Source organism: Chelon labrosus (genome assembly GCF_963514085.1).
Source record: "Chelon labrosus genome assembly, chromosome: 2".
NCBI classification, from domain to species: domain Eukaryota; kingdom Metazoa; phylum Chordata; class Actinopteri; order Mugiliformes; family Mugilidae; genus Chelon; species Chelon labrosus.
The window spans coordinates 29,646,023-29,664,550 of record NC_140338.1 but is presented as its reverse complement, the minus strand read 5'-3'; the positions used below and the strand labels follow the sequence as shown (position 1 = coordinate 29,664,550).

The 18,528-nt window shown below is 42.6% G+C and overlaps 1 protein-coding gene across 1 annotated transcript in view; it reads left to right on the top strand.

Moving 5' to 3' along the window:
- The window catches only part of LOC311496769 (zeta-sarcoglycan-like), a gene marked incomplete at its 5' end in the record, with an annotated part of 338,082 nt that overhangs the window by 161,838 nt on the left and 157,716 nt on the right, over positions 1 to 18,528 (top strand). Inside the window, one exon of the mRNA XM_084556747.1 lies at positions 13,992 to 14,201. Coding sequence (XP_084412873.1) covers positions 13,992 to 14,201 — 210 coding nt within the window. The remainder of the gene's footprint in view (positions 1 to 13,991; positions 14,202 to 18,528) is intronic.

Below are 18,528 nucleotides of genomic sequence, written 5' to 3'. Positions count from 1 at the left end.
CTAGAGAAAGACGTCCACATGCTCAGAGAGATGGATACGGTGGAAAAATGAGGCACATGTGTTGTACGTATTAATGTGTTTGGTTGGAGCTGGTGATGATGGAAAAGGCCGGCTAGCTGAGCAGGGTCATAAAGCTTGTGTGCTGATTCTGTCAAGAGGAAAGATTTACTTACATGCACGCACACACACACACACACACACACACACGCTCATGTGATGTGCTTACAGCAGGCGTCCATCACATCTCTCACAGAGCGACTGCCCTTGGAAATTGTCTTTCTCCCCCTCCTGTGATTCCTTTTTTCTCTTAAGCATTGCTGCCACATACACACGCACATAAACACACAGAAGTGTCTATGCCATTGTTATGCCCCTTCTAAGAAAAAACACAGTGGGAGAGAGAAACAGTTATTTTCTTGTCCCTTTCTCAAAGTCATCACGTTTATCTTCTCTACTGTAACACCACACACGCGCAGAGTCCTCGCTATAAACTACTGTTCTCTTGCACTTACTTCCGACCTATCAGCCCATCGGCCCATCAGCCCATCAGCGCTTTCACGATCTGTCCAGAAGTGTGACGTCCCTTTTTTTGAAACGCTGTCACCACATCGCTATCTTTGGTTACGCGGTGATTTAACAGTGAAGACTTGTTTTGCGCGCCAAACGCTTTGTAATAGACTTTCAGTGAAAGAGTTTACCGCGCGTGACAGCGGAGATGCGAGTTGACATGTTTTTGTGGTTGCGTACGGGTTGTATAACAAAGATAAAAAGGCTCACATTTTGTGGATTTCTCTTGGAAACTTCCAAGCAGGTTAGATGTCTTTAATGAATAATGGAAGCTGTGGCATACAGTGACACCGAAGAGATGAAATTATGATTATTTTATCTATCTATCCATCCATCCATCCATTTTCACAAAAGAAATATTTTAGTTCCTTCATGCATTTCATTTTCTGGAACCTTATCCCTAAGTATTGAGGGCTGGCTTTGGAATTTCCCAAATAATGCTATTGAGGTAAATCAGTCATAAGTGAGAAGAAGTCATGCACACAAGTTACGCGTATTATGTCAAGAAACGGATCAAATATTTACTTATTTAACTGCAAAATTGTGCAACACTGAAATATGCAGAATATTTCAGAACTTTCAGGAAAAAAGTGTCCTCCCTTATGTGTGTGTGATTCTGTGGTGCACCACGCCAGAAAACAGCATATACACACATGAGCTTTTATGGTGGTTTTCAAAGAGCTTCACAAAGCAGACTCTTTTTATGTCACCTTTTATCTATAACTTCATAAAACTAGCTTAAGTCTGTTCTTGGTGTCGGCGGTGTTCAACAGCGCTGGCTTTTTGATTGACAGACATTGACTCAGCGGGAGGCGGGAGGCGGTGTGCCGGAGGGAGGGAGGAAGGAAAAAAAAAATCAACAATATTGGAAGAACAAGAACGGGTCTGAAAGAGAATTCAAAGGGAGAGAGACAAACACAATCACAGAGAAAGATCTTACTTACAAAGACCTACACCAAAGGGCAACTTGCGCTGTCACAGAGTCACACTGCGTGTGTACATATTCATGTGGCCGTGTGGATTACGTGTCAATACAAGATTTAAATGAGATTACTGTGTTGCCTCTAAATAAGCGCATGAACAACTTTTTGTGAACTGGTGTGCTGACAGCTGAATCGTCACAGTACTAGAACAGTAGATTCTGTGTGAGCAAACAGCGCTGTCCATGGTGCTGAAGTACGTTGCGCTATGCTGTAGACTCCATTATTATGACTTTACAGCAGGGGTGTCAAACTCATTTCAGTTCAGGGACAGCATGCAGCCCAGTTTGATCTCGAGCGGGCCGGACCAGTAACATAACAGCATAATAACCCATAAAAAATGGCTAAAACTCCAAATATTTAAACTTAGTTTTAGTACAAAGTAGAACAAGTATATTATGAAAATGTCATTTTACACAACATTTTATGGACAACCTGGCATTTACAGTTTAGTTCCAGGTCTCAGTGTTGTGTTATGTCCTCAACTCTGACTAAAACAGTGCGACCTTTACTTTTATTGAAAAATTGCGGTTAATGTCTGCATTTCCTTTTCCTCCCTCTTCCTCCTCCTCCTCCTCCTCCTCCATCTACTTCTCCTTCTCCTCATCCTTTGCAAATTCATCTTGTGGGACCAGATTGGACCCTCCGGCGGGCCGGTTTTGCACCCCGGGCTGCATGTTTGTCACCTCTGCTTTACAGCATGCAATGTTTTTCTTGCCAGAGTGATCAAAGTAACTGCCATGAATGTTTGTCTTAAGCTGTCTGAGGTTTTTTTTTAACACAAATAGACAGCGGCCCTAAATAATACATGTAACTGCGAGTGTGATAAACAGGCCTCGGGCATGCTTTAGTCTTTACCAGCCACCAACAAACAAGGCAGACGGATGATGACTGATGAGAGCCCCGAACTAGAATTTGGAGCCCAAAAGGAGCAGCCTATCCAGGTTCTGGGGTTGCTTCAACCAGCTATCAGCCTCACTTTGTTCCTGCTAGCATTACAAAACTGTCATCTCTTAATAATTTACAGATAGGTGGCGTCAGATCAGGCTGTTCGTGCGGGGATATCACAGTTTTTGCAGCTAAGCTGACAGATTTACTGTATATCCTAGAAATATGTGAGACAAAAGTGTCCTTTTAAACAAGATGATAACGTAGATTGGCTGGAAGGGATGTATGTTGTCTTTCTTGGACCTAATTCTGGTCCAAGAAATATGCACCTGCTGTGCTGCTTACTAAACTTTTCCAAGTCGATCATCTGCGTAATCATGTACTGAAGATGTGATGTAGGGAAGTGGCACCTGCTAGCATTTTTCAGCTGTTGATTTTCAAATATTCCGAGCAACCAAGCAGTTTAAAAACCCCTTTATACTTCAGCAATCCACTAGGGCATATGTTCTTCTTTATAGCTGCATGTGATTGGATAATGTCATGAGATGGCTACTATAGCAGGGGGACCTGGGTTGGGGACTGAAAGGGGCTGGGGACCTGTCAGTCAAATAACAACAAATAACCCCTCCCTCTCTCTTTACTGTGTCTCACTCTTGTCTGTCTCCTCTTGTTTTTCCTCTCCTCTCATTTCTGTGAACCGCTAATTAGTCTCATGGGTCCTGGACAAACGAAAGACATCATTGGACGGTGACAAACCTAGACAGAGATAAATGAGAACAACCTTTCACTCCAGATCCTCCTCCATCCTATAAATAGAGACGGCCGTACAGCAGCCCCTTTCGAGGCAAAAACATAAACGCCAGATGAGCAGGTTTACTCGCTGATGAACGGGTCCAAAAACGGCGTGACGATGCGGTGACAAATTGTGTAGCAGAAGGTTGTGGTCCTTGAGGTGGGCATGCAAAGCATTCACCGTCAAAAGTGAATGACCTTAACCAAACACTAGCTGCTTTTTTTTCCGTTTTTTATTGTGTTTTTATGCATTTTATGCATTTAACAAGACAATTCAGGTTGTCTTGCACCAGCAAACACAAACACAGCAAACACAGGTTGTCTTGTTGAAGGTGTCACAGGAAAAAAAGGACACTTTTTTTCTATCACACAATGTTGCACTTTTTTTCGACCTGTCTTCTTTCAGTAGCTGTCCTTCTCCTTGACGCTGCTATCCCTTTGTCCTGTCCATGTGTCTGTTGGAGGTTGTTTGCATGGGGACAGATGTTGTGCTCTGGGCTTTCATGTTTGTGTGGGGGAGACAGAAAGAGAAGGAGAGCCCCAGTTGTCCTTTTAAGTCTTCTCTTTTTACAGCAGGCCTGCAGCAGAAGCTCGCAAATCTGTTGGAATAGTGAATGCCTGGCTGCACAGGAGCCCTGTGTGTGCGTGTGCGCGCGCCTGCCTGAATGTGTTTAGGTGTGAAGTCATTGTTTATGCTGGACAGTGCTCCTTTGTGTTTGCTGGTGCTTGTAGCTGCAGTGTGATTTTGTGATTGTCTGTCCATATGAAGGCTTTGCTAGTTGGTGTGGGTATTTTTGTTTGTTTTTGTTTTCCACTTTATGCATGTGTACTCTTAGTTCTTTGTGTGGGTGTGTGTGCGTGTGTGTGTGTGTGTGACCCATCCACTGGCTGAACACCTGAATAGCCACAGTGACAGAGAGGAATGGCAGGCTGTCCAAACCAACAACCTACAGCCAACAGAGAGCACCCCCGATTCGGTTAGCTTAGTGTTTTATCACGCTGGCACAAACACACTCGCGCAGACCCATGAAAAACAAATATACACGCATGGAAACACAGATAGTTTGTTGCATGTGTGAGCATTTGACATGAAATCCCTCGTTGTGCGGTCCTTCACATTCTGTGTGTGCACTCCTGCCACACTACCAGCAGTGTGTCTGTTAGTGTGTCTTCACATAATGTACTGATAAGATATCACTGGTAAAGCAGATTTAAAAATGTTCCAAAATGCGATTATACACGTTTACAATATGTTTTGTAAATGTGACGACTGATTGATATGATTTTTTATTTATGTCAGAATGCATTTATATTGTCCTTGCGCTCAGTACAACAAGATCATCTCCTATGTTGCACTCGACAGTTATAAAAAGGTCAAAGCAGCAGGGATAAATATGTGTAAGTGGTGTATTTTTATTTTTTTTGACATATATTCCACAGTACCAGTATCAAGTATTCATCAGATGTTGCACATCTTTGTAGAAAAAAGACAAAAAAAATGGACTGAGGGGTCTGCTGCCAAATTAAATAAGGACAACTTGAGCTCTATCGTTCCCTATTTAATGGAACCTTTTCAAGCTGTCATTGAACCTTAAACTTCCTAAAGTTTTGCCAGTGAGTTTGAAACTTATATATGTTTTTTTCTCAAGTTTTAGAAAAAAAAAGCATAGTATAGAGCAGGGTTGTCAGACTCAATTTAGTTCAGGGGCCACATACAGCCCAGTTTGAGCTCAAGCAGGTCGGACCAGTAACATAATAGCCTATAAATAATGACAATCATTTTTTCCCCTTTTTTGTACAAAGAAGTAGAAGTACTTTATTAAATGTTAACAGTTATTGATCTATCCTTTAATGAAGAAGCAGAAATTTCATAGGAACTATAAATTATTAGGTCATTTCGCCATATTGCCGTCTGCCGTTTAGTTCTGGGTGTTGAGTTGTGTTCGCTACTCTTCCTAAAACACTGGCCGAATTAGGAATAGCAGTTATGTTTATTGAAAAGTTGCAGTTAGAGTCTTATATGTGATTTTTGCCGTGGGCCACATTAGACTTTCTGGCGGGCCGATTTTGGCCCGCGCTGTATGTTTGACATCCCTGTTATAGACAGAACAAGGAGCAAAAAGCAACGGCTGCACAGGATTACATGGGAGTGTGAGTTTCAGGTTATATCCATATAGGTCGCATATAAGGAGCTGTGAAGTTTTGAAAACATTTTAGCATTGGCACTAAACACGCCTGCCTGTATTAGGGAAAATGTTCTCGTCCTGGTCAAATGAGCTCTCAGAACTGTCTTGAGTTGTGTTAAGGTGTGCTTGGCACTTGGGGAAGAGGTATGCATTCACTTAAGCAGTGCCTCCCATTGATCATCTGTCATTTCCTATCCAAAACCTCCTAACCTCTTGAGGTTACAGATTGTTTAACATATTTTGATCCTGTTTGGTTACATTCAGAACGTTTTTAGAAGTAAGGAAAGTTGAAATTATCATGCACTCTACTTCTAACTAATGATCCATGTACAAAAAGTTCAGTAAGTTGTTAATATTAGCAGCTTAGAGTGCCAACTACACAAATAAATACATAATAAACAAAAACAGTAAAGACCCAACTAATACAACCAGCAAGAAATAACTAGTTGCCTGGAAACAGAAGTCCCAAATTTTTCAACATCTCGCTAGCTCTTTGATGTGAAAGTGATATTCCAGCCCACTAACACTGTGGAGATGAGAGAGAATCTGACCTGTGATGTATTAGACAACTGTATTATTCACCAAACTAATTTTTAACCTTAATACTGCAGAGAATATCTAGCATTCATTTTTCAAAAAAAAGAAAAAAAAAAGAAGCTATGTTCTTGCTTTATTCATAACCAGTACTTTTAAGGTACAGTCATTTGTCTTACCGTGTGTTCCATTTCTTTTCCACGAGCTAAAATCGGCGTCTGCATTCTCTGTGTTCTTAAAAAAAAAAAAGACAATAACAAATACTCCTCTTTTTAGTTGCAGTGATTGAATAAATGTCTATTGAACCCTTAATCAATTATTACTATCATCCAATTGCTCCACATTTAGTTCCACTTCTAAAAATTCACACTGGCTGATCTTAATCTTTTTTTTAGAAACAGAGGGAGGTTGTCAGAGCCATCCCAAGTGGAGTGATATTGAAGTGGAGGAATTGACTGAATGTTGGCAGATGAGAAGAGAGCCTGGCTGACAGATACGTTGGATCTGCCCCAACCGTTCACATATAGCAGCAGCACACATCAGCCGTGTGTGCATATTCATTACACTTTCTTATGAATTTCTGCTGTGAAACACAATCTTAAGCTGCCTGTTATCCCGTCTGCAAGTCCATCCCTTCTATTCATTACGCGTTCACGTCAAGTCCGCCGGTGCCCACCTGTCGGTTCATTTATCTAGCTTTCAAATATATTATCGGGCGGCGCACTTGTACATCTGTTCCACTCTCTGCATTTATTTTTTCCGAGTCCACCAGGCTGAATCTGACTTGACACATAATTCACATCCCACATGCACTGACGCTCATTGAACTACATAATGAGGGAGGATGACACTGCGCGTCAGTGTTCATTTCCTCTGAAATATCACTTAATGGACATGCCGGGTAACTCCATATGAAATAAAAATAAGGAAGAAAATGCACACTAAACTGCACAGCAACATTTAAAACCAATTTACTTTAAACGCTATATATTTGCACTCTCCGTATTATTGCTTTCAGCCTGAACCCAGCCATGATCTGGTGTATGAGGGCAAATTTGCGATTGCCTCTTTGTCATAATGGATTTTGAACAGTTTTTTTTTTTTTTTTTTTTTTTTTTTTTTTGAAGCAGTTTGAAAGATGAAAGACAATTTCAAAGAAATACTTCTTCAAGAGGTATCTCCTGGCCTCTCATCTCTTGTTATTAGCTCTTAAAGTAAACCAGTGCTATTTATTTTGTACTTCTTCTTTTGGAGAGTATGTAGGTGGAGAGGCATATGAATCGCAATCATACCCTTCTCTCTTCTCTTCATTTTTCTCTTTTTCCCCTACTCTCCTTCTTCATCTCCTCTCATCTATCCTTCGGATGTTACTGGAGGCTTCCACTAGAGGGCACACAACAGATCTCAAACTGTTTTATTTGTGGAAAATTGCTCTCTCAGGACAGGTAATTAGCAACATTTTTTTATTCAGCTTAGGTGTCTGATGACTCATGGACAAAGCACGCCATCGGCATCATCCCTACTCTATTTTTTCAGCATTTTCCCTGGTGAACAGATGCTCTCTGACTTATTTCCAGGTTTCCATGTTGACTTCTAAAATGGTCCTGTTCTGCTCTTTTTGTTCAGCAGCTTTGACAAGCATATCTGTCACTGTGCGGCACCGATGACACATAGTACAGATGTAGGTAATTGTGGACTTGTGAGTGTGTCATAGTGTTTATATACCTGGCATTTGAAATACCTGACCCCATCGAGCACATTTGACCATAATACCTTACTAAATTTAAGGAACATTTGAAAACACATCAGATCTCAATGGGTAAAAAAAATCATGCTGGATATGTATACTGACATGGACTGAGTAATGTGTTAGGAATGAAAGGATGCCACACCATTTGATGGAAATGAGAATTATTGACCTACAGAGGGCTGAATTCAAAGACGTCCCAAAAAACAAAGTGAAGAAATGGTGCGACAAGCTACTCCATTTTGCTGAAATTTAATTGCAGCAGCTCAGTAGCGTGTGTGGCCTTGTATGCATGCCTGACAACACTGGGACATAATCCTAATGAGGCGATGGATGGTGCCCTGGGGTATCGCCTCCCAGATCTGGACCAGGGCATCACTGGGCATCAGATGGACCGAAACATAATGTCCCAGATGTGTTTTATTGGATTTAGGTCAGGTGAGCGCGGGAGCCAGTCCATCGTATCAATTCTTTCATCCTCCAGGAACTGTCTGTATGCTGTCGCCACACAGAGCCGGGCATTGTCGTGCACCAGGAGGAACCCAGGACCCACCGCACCAGCGTAGGGTCTGACAATGGGCCCGTGGATTTCATCCTGATACCTAGCAGTCAGGGTGCCATCTAGCCTGTAGAGGTCTGTGCATCCTTCCAGGAATATGCCCCCACCCCAGACCATCACTGATCCACCGTCAAACCAGTCATGCTGAAAAATGTTACAGGCAGCATGACGTTCTCCCCGTCTTCTCCAGAGCCTTTCACGTCTGTCACTTGTGCTCAGGGTGAACCTGCTCTCATCTGTGAAAAGCACAGGGCGCCAGTGGTGGATCTGCCAATTCTGGTGTTCTGTGGCAAATGCCAGTCAAGCTCCACGGTGCCAGGCAGTGACCACAAGAGGACGCCACACCAGTGTCCTGCTGGAGGTCATGGTGTACGGCTCTGGCAGTGCTCATCCTGTTGCACGAAGGAGCAGACACCAGTGCTGGTGATGGGTTGAGAACCTTTTACGCCCCTGTCCAGCTCCCCTAGAGTAACTGCCTGTCTCCTGGAATCTCCTCCATGCTGTTGAGACCGTGTACTGGGAGACACAGCAAACCTCCTGGCTGTGGCTCACATTGACGTGTCATGCTGGAGGAGTTGGACTGCCAGCGCAACCTCTGTAGGGTCCAGGTATCGCCTCAAGCTACCAGTAGTGGCACCGACCTTAGCCAAATGCCAAACTAGTGAAACACAGTCAGAAGAGATGAGGAGGGAAAAAACAACAGTGGCCTCCACATGGAAAACCATTCCTGTTTTGGGGGTCGTCTCATTGCTGCCCATGTAGTGCGCCTGTTGTTCCATTAACACCAAAGCAGCTGAAACTGATTCACCACCCCCTCTCCTATATAACTGTTACTGTACTTTTACTATTAAAAAGTGTTCCTTTCATTTCTTCGAGCACTGTATAATATTGCGTATACATTGGTCTGTTGGTAATTGTAAGCAATTATATGGAAGGCACATTTGCAAGGAGACCCAGGATCTCTAAGAACTGTTTTCAATTCCGGAGTATTGCATTTTGGCACTAAGTATGATTTCAGTGACCTTTGCTTTTCTCCATGCCCATTGCTGCACACTGGTAAATGTCGTTGTTATCCTTCCATTGGTGATTACTTGTTTAATACCTGAAAGTAACATACTGACCTCAGCACGTACCACCACATGTGAAAAAAATCATGCTATTAATCTGCAGTACCGAGTAATCCACCTTAAGCAAACACCCTTAACTGAGCGAAATTGCCCTTAGAGCGCTGATGGGATGCTGTAGTGGTTGCCATGGCGACACGGCTCCGTTGTTTTTTCGGCTGTCAAGTCGTAATGATGTTAATAAAGCTAGGTCATGCTGCGCAGGGCCTTCGGGCTGTGGCACACCATGGGATTGATTGATGACTCTGTTGTCAGTTCAATCTAAGAAATGCACTGGAAGAGAGAAGGGAGGAGGGTCCATGGTGAGACAAAAGAAGGGAGGGGAGGGTGGGGCACAAAATGGATTGGTTAACAATAAAGAGAGGAGAGGAAGAAAAAGAATGAAGAGTCAGGAAAGCAGGATGAGGAAAAAATGCATATTAATTATACAAAATTATGAAACAAGTAACCACGAACACCGGTAAGCTGTATTATTAAACTAGAAATTGTAAATAAAAATAGGAACTGAAGAAAAGATTAATGCCCTGCCATTTTTTATGCCACTAAGTCAATATTGCGTTATTTCATCATTCATTTCCGAAACTAAAAATGGTTGGATATGATCATAATTTTTTTTTCAGATGCCTACTTTTAGTTCAGTTGCATTTTTTTAATTAATTTTCAATTTATATATTTCTATGTCAACTCTTATTCAACCTTTTATGACAATGCCCTCCCACCTGTGAGCTAGCAAGCTCTGCAGCGGTTGCTAAAATTAGCCCGTTAGCTCCAGTTAGCAACCCTATTCTGGGTCAGCCATACCTGTTCAGGAAAAATGAACTGCATTGGTATAGCTTTTGAACTGTACATTCATTCTTTTGTGTGATAATATTTCTATTATATGAAAAATGTAGTAAAGGCCAGTAATCGGCATTGGTGACAGAAACGTGAATGCAAGGACAGGCATGTAGACATGCTTTAGATGTAAATTAAACCTAGAAAATTGATCTGAATCATAACGTGAACATACTTTCTCGTGGACTTTTCTGCGGCAACATTCCGTGTGGGCTGAGGAAAGAAAAAAAAAAAAAAGGCGGTCAGAGGCTGCATTTGATTTATAACCATGCTGACACATATACAGCTGCATGATAATGAATGAGTCACTGGCAAATCATAATGGGGGGTGGTTACAGTAGAGCACCGAGTGAGTGAATGTGCTGATGAGAAGTCAAATAACTGACCGCACACAATGCGTGAGCATCATTATGTAATTCAGTGCCACTTGCCGAAAAAAACAAAAAAAGGTTTGGTTTTCATTTGTTCATTGGTTCTTTGACTGGTAACACATTGTCGCCCTTGAGGGACGCCCATGCGTGCACCTATTGATTCCCGCTGTTGATGTATGCAGGAAAATGATTAGCATTCCCTGTCGCCGCAGAAAACTCCTGCATACGCGCAGCAAATATCAACACATGGCTACACGCACACTTCGATTGATTCGGCGTAGACTCTGAACACGGAGATAAAATGATCAGCAGCACATTCCGATGTCCTATTTTACAGCAACGCCTTGCTATTGACTCGTATGCAATGTATCTGCACGCAAAAAGTAAGGCCGCAGAAATGAGGATATTGCAGGGGAATTTCTTCACTGTGAAAAGGCAAAACATCATTTCTCCATTAGCCCACTTGACAAACAGTAAGCCCTCTTTCCACTCGGCATTAACGCCTGTCTCATATCCAGATTGTGCTCGGATAAAAATTAGATCAAAATATTTAATGTTTCTTTTTTTCGTATGCGCATTCAAATAAGATTCCTCTCGCCTTTGCCAAAAAGCAGATTGCAGTTTGTATCACGTCCTTTCATCACCCCATTTCAGTCTAGTATTATACGCTGCATTTTTTCTTGTTCACTTGCTCACAAACACGGTGCTCATTTAAAGTTTTAATAATTGCCACACTTTCGATACGCTGATCTAATTCACGCTCCACGGTTGATGCAGCCAAACGTGCTTCTGCGCACCTCCGGGTAGGATTTGGTTGATAGGGTCTTCAATGCACTTTGGGTGCATTTCCGCCTGGATGTGATGTGTTTTTGCTCGGTCTTATCACAGTTCAGTCGCACGGTATCTTGGTTAATTCAGGTGGAAAATGGCACCTGGAGTGCAAAGCAAAACCCAGTGCGGTTGTTAGATTTTGTAACTAACCAGAGCTCATCCGACTGGTGTTGCTGAGGCGCCATTATAAGCTTTTAGTTGATTACACCAGGATTTTGACATGAAAAGGGAGGATAGTTTAGGCTTGGTTTGTTCATCTGTCTCCATGTCAAAGTGTAATATCACCAAAGGTGGATCACAGCATAAAATGAACCGTAGTCCAATTATGCTACCTCAATCTCAACACGTATTAGTGTATGGTGTGTGTTTCAGTTTTTGCACCCTAACTGTGAAGGGAAACAATATGAACTAATCCCCACTACTTGATTGTCTTTTTATGTCTCTTTTTGTCTCAGCTGTATCTGTGTTATTTCATTCACCAACAGTTGTTGGGATTTAAACTGATCTTTTTATACAGCCCAGATTTCTCTCTGCATGTGTCTGTGAAGGTTCTCAGTCATCCAGGTCATGGTATATCCAAAAAGCGTTTAAAAAAAAAGGCAACTGGACTTTTTATTCAGAAGACGTTTCGACACTCATCCGAGTAAATAGGAACATCTGTGGGAACCGGTTTCTGATGGGCTACACCCACAGATGTTCCTATTTCAACCTCAACTACCCACCAGTCCCTTAGAACTGAAGAAGCTACTGGGATGAGTGGTGAAACGTCTTCTCAAAAAAACTCCATTTGCATTTTTTAAATGCTTTTTAGATTTCTCTCTGCATGGTTCAAAGTTATTTACATGCAATTAGCCTACTCTGATCACCTGGAAGTTTGGTCCCAGGTTCACATTCAGTAAATACTACAGAAACACTATGACTGATGAATGTTTTTGCTTTCCTCGCATGGCATCTTTTCCGTTTTGTCTTCCATAACTGACCACGAATAAATCCATCTGTCTTTGAATGCAAGTATGTCCCATCATGAGGGAGACGGCAAGAAGTATGTATGTACAGTGTCAGCAAAATCAGTAAAATGTATGCACTCCGACTCCAAATATAATCGTCTGCCATTCCCACTGTAATTTTCTTCCCTTGTAATTCTATCTAAAGACTTTTTACCACACCTCCAGGATCCTGCTTTACTTATCATCTTGGCTGCCTGCAAAGCAAACTTCTACTGCAGATGTTGCAACCCTACTCTGAATAGCACAAGCTGGGCTCAGGCTGTTACTTTGTGGTGTAGCGTAACAGTGAGTACTTCCTGCACTCTGCTGGAAGTTCTCATTGCTCGAAGGGGGATTTCCAAATTAGGAAGTTTTTCTTCACAATTCTATCACCAACAGCTCAAAAGGAGCTTGGGATTGCCTCTTTCTTTCTCTGTGAGTGGGTGTGGGTGTGTTTGAGAAAAACTACCCCTGTGGACACATGGCTAGGTTGATATTTGCTCTGGACTATTTCCCTGAAAAAACAACTAAAATAAAAATGAACAGGCCAAGTCTGCATTCCCTCTCCTTTTTTTCCTGCAGGCAAGGTGAGAGTCAGCATTTTTGTTACCCATCAAGGCTTGTTGGTATCATCATGCGAGACTATATGGAGAAAAAGCATTGCAGGGGGAAGAAAAATCAACAGTCTGTGAGGTGTTAAGGTCATGCAATCTCAGCAAATAAAGACGTAATGGCTGTGTGTGTGTGAGAGAGAGAGAGAGAGAGAGACTGATAGAGAGAGAGTGAGGTGTTGAAATGAGATAGGAAGTGAATTAGGGAGAGAATGTGGAGGAAGCAAGAGCGAATCTGAGGTACAGAGAGTAAGGTAAAGGCAGTGAAAGAGAGTTAGAGAGTGAGATGCACAGAGATAGTGGTGCCTTGCAGCCAGTGTCCATATCTCTTGCGACCAATGACTCCGCCCGCTGCACTACAACTAATGGACTCTGTCCTTCTCTGCCGTCTTATCTGCCCTCTCCCTCGTTCTCCATCCTGCCTCACTATCTCTCACTATTCAATGCTATGCTATCGGCCCACTTTACAGCTCTACCTCTATCTCATTTTTATCATTCCGTGGTCTTTCTCTCTCGTGCTATCTCACTCTCAAAACTCGCAAACTCTTCTTACTTTCCCTCTCGCTCTCTCCCCTTCTCTATCTTGTTCAGCTTGTCATCTTTTTCATCCTTCCCTTCAGCACAGCCAAAATCCCCAAAGTTCACCCTCCCCTCTTTTCTCCTGATCTTTGTCTGCACTGCATGCAGGGTTGTTCCTGGACGTGCTGGCGCCCTCTGTCAGACTCCCACTGATGTCTCTGCGGGGAACATTTCATTAGAATATTTGATAACTATCATTTTATAATAGATGTCTCTATCATTTCTGTTCCGAGCCGCAGGATTTTCTCGCTATTGATCCTGATCTTGAGCGCAGTCACCCTTACTTTTTACAGCGTGTTCACCATTTATCTTCACCGATTTTCTTTGTTTTGCTAAGTATGATTTGAATTAAGAACGTGTCCGTGACACATTGGGATTCTCACATACTTGTGTCCCTTTCAGATGACCCAGGAGCAGTATATCCTCGCAGCCCAGCCCAACCCTCTCCACCAGCGAGGGGCGTCGGTGTGCGGAGCCCAGGTTTACCCGGCGGTGGGGATCTACGGCTGGAGGAAGAGATGCTTGTACTTCTTCATCCTCCTCCTCCTCGTCACCATGATTGTCAACCTGGCGCTGACCATCTGGATCCTCAAAGTCATGAACTTCACTCCGGTAAGAGGCATGACGTGTGTGTGTGTGTGCGTGCGCGTGTGGATTCAGTGAGATTCTTACTAGCCCAAACTATGTGTATTTATACTTTATGTGTACTTTATGTGTCAAGAGACAATAAGACACATCACAGCAGTCTATTTTAAGATGAGTTCTATGCAGCGTTTGAACCTTCAACACCACACGCTTGATTAAACATTTGTAGAAGCATCACTGAAAATGAGTACACCCAGTTTTAGAGAAGGACAATTATAGTACTTGATTAATATCAATATCAGCAGATACTCAGGGTTGCAATACCACTACTCTTACATACAAAATAACCTTTTTAAGCCATACAAGAACATAGTTGTGTCTTTGCTTTGTTCTTCTTGTTCTTTGTTCGTGATTTGCACACCCATTCAAAAAGATGTTTTGTTTTTGTCATTTTGCTAATACAGTATTTTAAATGCTGTAGTTGTTGAACGTAAACCCTTTTTGTCTTATTTAAGAATAGAGAAGAAGTACTCTAACATGTAGAGCTTTAAAACTGGGGGAGCAGTGGCGTGGTGATTAGGGAAGCGGCATTCGTGGCTGAGGTGCCTCGAGCAAGCACCTTACCCCCAAATTGCTCCCTTAGCGCTGCACAAGTGGCAGCCCACTGCTCCGAGTGTGCACGCTGCTGTGTGAACGAGTGGACGGGTTAAAAGCAGAGAGGGGAAAAAAATTCCTCATGAGAGTTCAATAGAGGAGAAATCTTCTTATTATTCTGTTTCCACTTGACTTGACCGTAAAGAAGTTCTTCTTTTAATCATGGCCAGTAACGCAAGAAGTACAGTTCATTTCTTATCATTACAGTTTAGCTTAACAATAGCAGTAAGCCGCACTGGTGGATTATGAAACCTTTGACCTTTATTGGTGGTGGCTCCTTTGCACTCATGGACAGACCCGACATGGCAAATCAGCTGAATCAGTCCAAATATTTCAAACACGAAGCCTATTTTTATTCATTGGCTTTTCAATGAAGCTGACATCATTTTTTTTCATGCTCCGTTGCTCCTATTTCAATTTTAACCAAGTCCCTATTTTCAATATGTTGTGTTATTGCTATCAAAACCAAGGCTTTGTCTCCTTTCTCCATGCTTTGTAAATACTTTTTTCCCCCCTAGACTTTCAAAGGGGTTACAGCACCCGTACATCCAATATCCCTCATTGCCCCGTGGCTAAAGAAACTACAGTGTGATAGTATATATGCAAATGAGGCAGAACGTGACCCTCCCGAACCTTCGGAAAAGCATCCTCACATCAAGCCTCATGTTTCAATAAGTGACTTCAGAATATTGGTGGGTGAAAAAGGGAGCGGGAGGGTCGGAGGGAGTGCAGCTAAAAGAATACGCCTGAGGGAAGACAGCCGACAGTAAGCATAGCAGAGCAGATAATATTTCAGAGGCAATATATTGAAAACAAAGGGAGTATAAGAGACCATGAAACAGGATAAAGGGCATGGAGAGAGTTAACGGGTATATTTTAAGTAAAAGGATTTAAGCAGAAAAGCAATTTTGATTGTATCTAAATTACTGTGATACATTAAATAGAAATGTAGCTGAGGCCCATTCATTTTTAGAAGTGTGAAAAAACTGGCAGTCTATGTATTAATTACATGGCAATGTTCTATGTACTGTATTAGACTTCTGCGTCAAATTGACCTTGGGCAGATCCTAGCGTCATAGCTGATGTGCAGCGCCACAGAAATGTAGCTACATGTCACGGCGATGCAGACCAAAAGAGCCTCATGTGTGAATGACATTTCATTTCCTCAAAATGAGTTTTTGCTTCTGCAAATGTGCAAGTAAAGGACAACAATATTGTGAAAGGCACAATGACGCTCATGAAAAAATTGCATCTGGCCTCCCTCTGTTTTCCTGCAACAACTCCACACGTAATCCAGTCCTTAGCACCGCTACAAGGTGAAGGGAGCTGTTGGCTTATTCATGGACCAAAAAGGACCAGTTCAGTCCACAGAGAACAGCAAAGAACAGGCAGAGAAAGACTGCGGACTGTTAATCTGCAGTTACGCTCGGCGCCTTGGTCCTTGAGCATGCACGCCGTAAGCTCCTTTACTCACACTTGAGGTGCTCTTGACAGGTTTCTGCAAAACATCTCATCTTTTCCAATTGTCGCAGCAATCTCAGATGCGCAGGGGTTCCCAGATGCACCACTGGATGTAAGGGTCCCACTCCTTCAACTGCTAGATGCCCTCCGTGCTGGAGTATGTAGAACAGATGCACCAGCCACAGCGGTCCCTGGAAAAGTGCACCACATGCCAGCAGTGATAATGTCACTTTTATTGCAAAGCAATGTGCACTCGAGCAACAGCAGCAAGCACAAGCTCAGCTTCATGGAGGCCTGGAGGAAGGAGGGAGATAGGGTGGGGATGATGGCTGGAAAAAGATGGTGATGAATCTAGAAAATAAGAGAGAAACTTATATTGTTGAGTAATTGTCTGTCAACATGTACTGTACGTAGTGTCTAAACATTCACAATCACTTCCTCGTTCCGCTTCTGAATCCTTCTGAGGCCAGGAGAAGTGTCCGTTTCACTGGGAAGTCAGTACATGATGAGTTGACACAACCAGTTTAGAGTCTAATAATATGTGAGGACTAAACGTGTGCTTTCATGAATACTGTGTAGACTGTATAAATATGGACTTCCTTGCATTGACCAAACTGGCAGTACTATCCCAGGGATGCAGTCTGAGAGTAGAGCCACACGGAGCTGCGTTATCGATGACCCGACCACACTGCTGTCAGACTCACTCAAGTTTTTTTTTTTTAATTAATACTGTGCTCTGCTCTACCTCCACCAGTTGCAAAGAAATGTTGCATTATACAGTGTACTTATTTTTAAAATTTTTTTTACAACTCTTTCGGTCCCACAGGACTGCTTAATGGAGCGGTTGGCATGGCAACTGGTGGTCGCATTTTTTTTTTACATCCTTTTCTAAACTAAAACTAAAAAAAATTACTCTTGAATGTGCATCAACATTATACCTAAAATGACAGAAGCCAACCTTGAAAAAAAATATTTGACATGAATATTAGTGTTTTAGTTCATCCCATGTCCCAACCACTAACATGGAGGGGGTGGAGCTTATGACCTATACTGCAGCCAGCCACCAGGGGGAGCTCTACTTGCTTTGGCTTCACTTTTGAGGAGCTGTTCCGCCGTCCATCTTCATACAGTCTATGCTACTGACTAGTGCGTTGTGATGTTGTTATTAGCTTAGAGAATTACAGTTGGCAGTGTACACTGAGAGTCTGGAAGCTGATGGTCTTATTTGTTTCCTTAAAGCCTGTATTGTTAGCATAAAATGGTCTAGAGCCTGCACGAGATTACCTGCTAAAAGGTACGGACAGACAGTGAAACATTAAAAAACTGGGAAAAGAAAAAAAAAAACAAAATTAGTTCAAAATAGTTTTCTGTGACGCATCTCTGACGCTTGTGTAGCAGGGTTCTGTCAGAACCATCCAGCTGCTTTGTGGCCAGTTTCTGTATCTGGAAGGCAAATGGAACAAAAATAAAATCTCTCCCACCTACAAAACGCACAAACCCAGCTACATTTCCCTCCTTTGTTATTTCTCATTGGAAATCTGTCCATGGGATGTCGCGTCTTCTTTGGCTCCATGACATGTCATTTCCATCGCCGCCATTCATATCACGTCTACGTGGCTGCGGCATAATGACGGCCTTTCTCAAACTTTTTTGTTTTGTTTGGAGTTCCCAGATGTGATTCTCATTGTGATGGCGTGGGGAGAAAAAGAGATTTGCTTTTGAAGAGACAGCTTTGGCAGTAAATTGGAGAGCAGGGACTTGTGGGGATAGACGTTTGTGTATGTGTGTGTGTGTGAGAGAGAGAGAGAGAGAGAGAGAGAGAAAGAGAAGCTGGGAGAGAGTGTATTCGTTCGTGTGTGTGCCAGCAATTATTCAGCAATTGTTCACGCTGATGTGTGCGTGTTTGATCGCGTGTGCCTTTCCACGCTTGTGTGTGTGTGTGTGTGTGTGTGTGTGTGTCTTCCCCCGAGTCCTTTGGGCCTTCACTGCAGAGAAATTCAATTTCAGTTGTCACTCACCAATCAGTCTGCCTAATTCCTGGCCTGGACTTGACTATGGTGTGTGCATGTGTGTCAGAGCGTACAATGTGTTCAGTGAATTTTTCATCTCACTACCTGCTCAATCTAAAGTGTTTTGTCTCTTCCTAAACTGATTTCCAGTGTGATGCACTGCACGCTGCTATGATCGGTTTAGAACAGACGAGACATAACTATGTGCATAAAAGTTTACTACCTTCAGG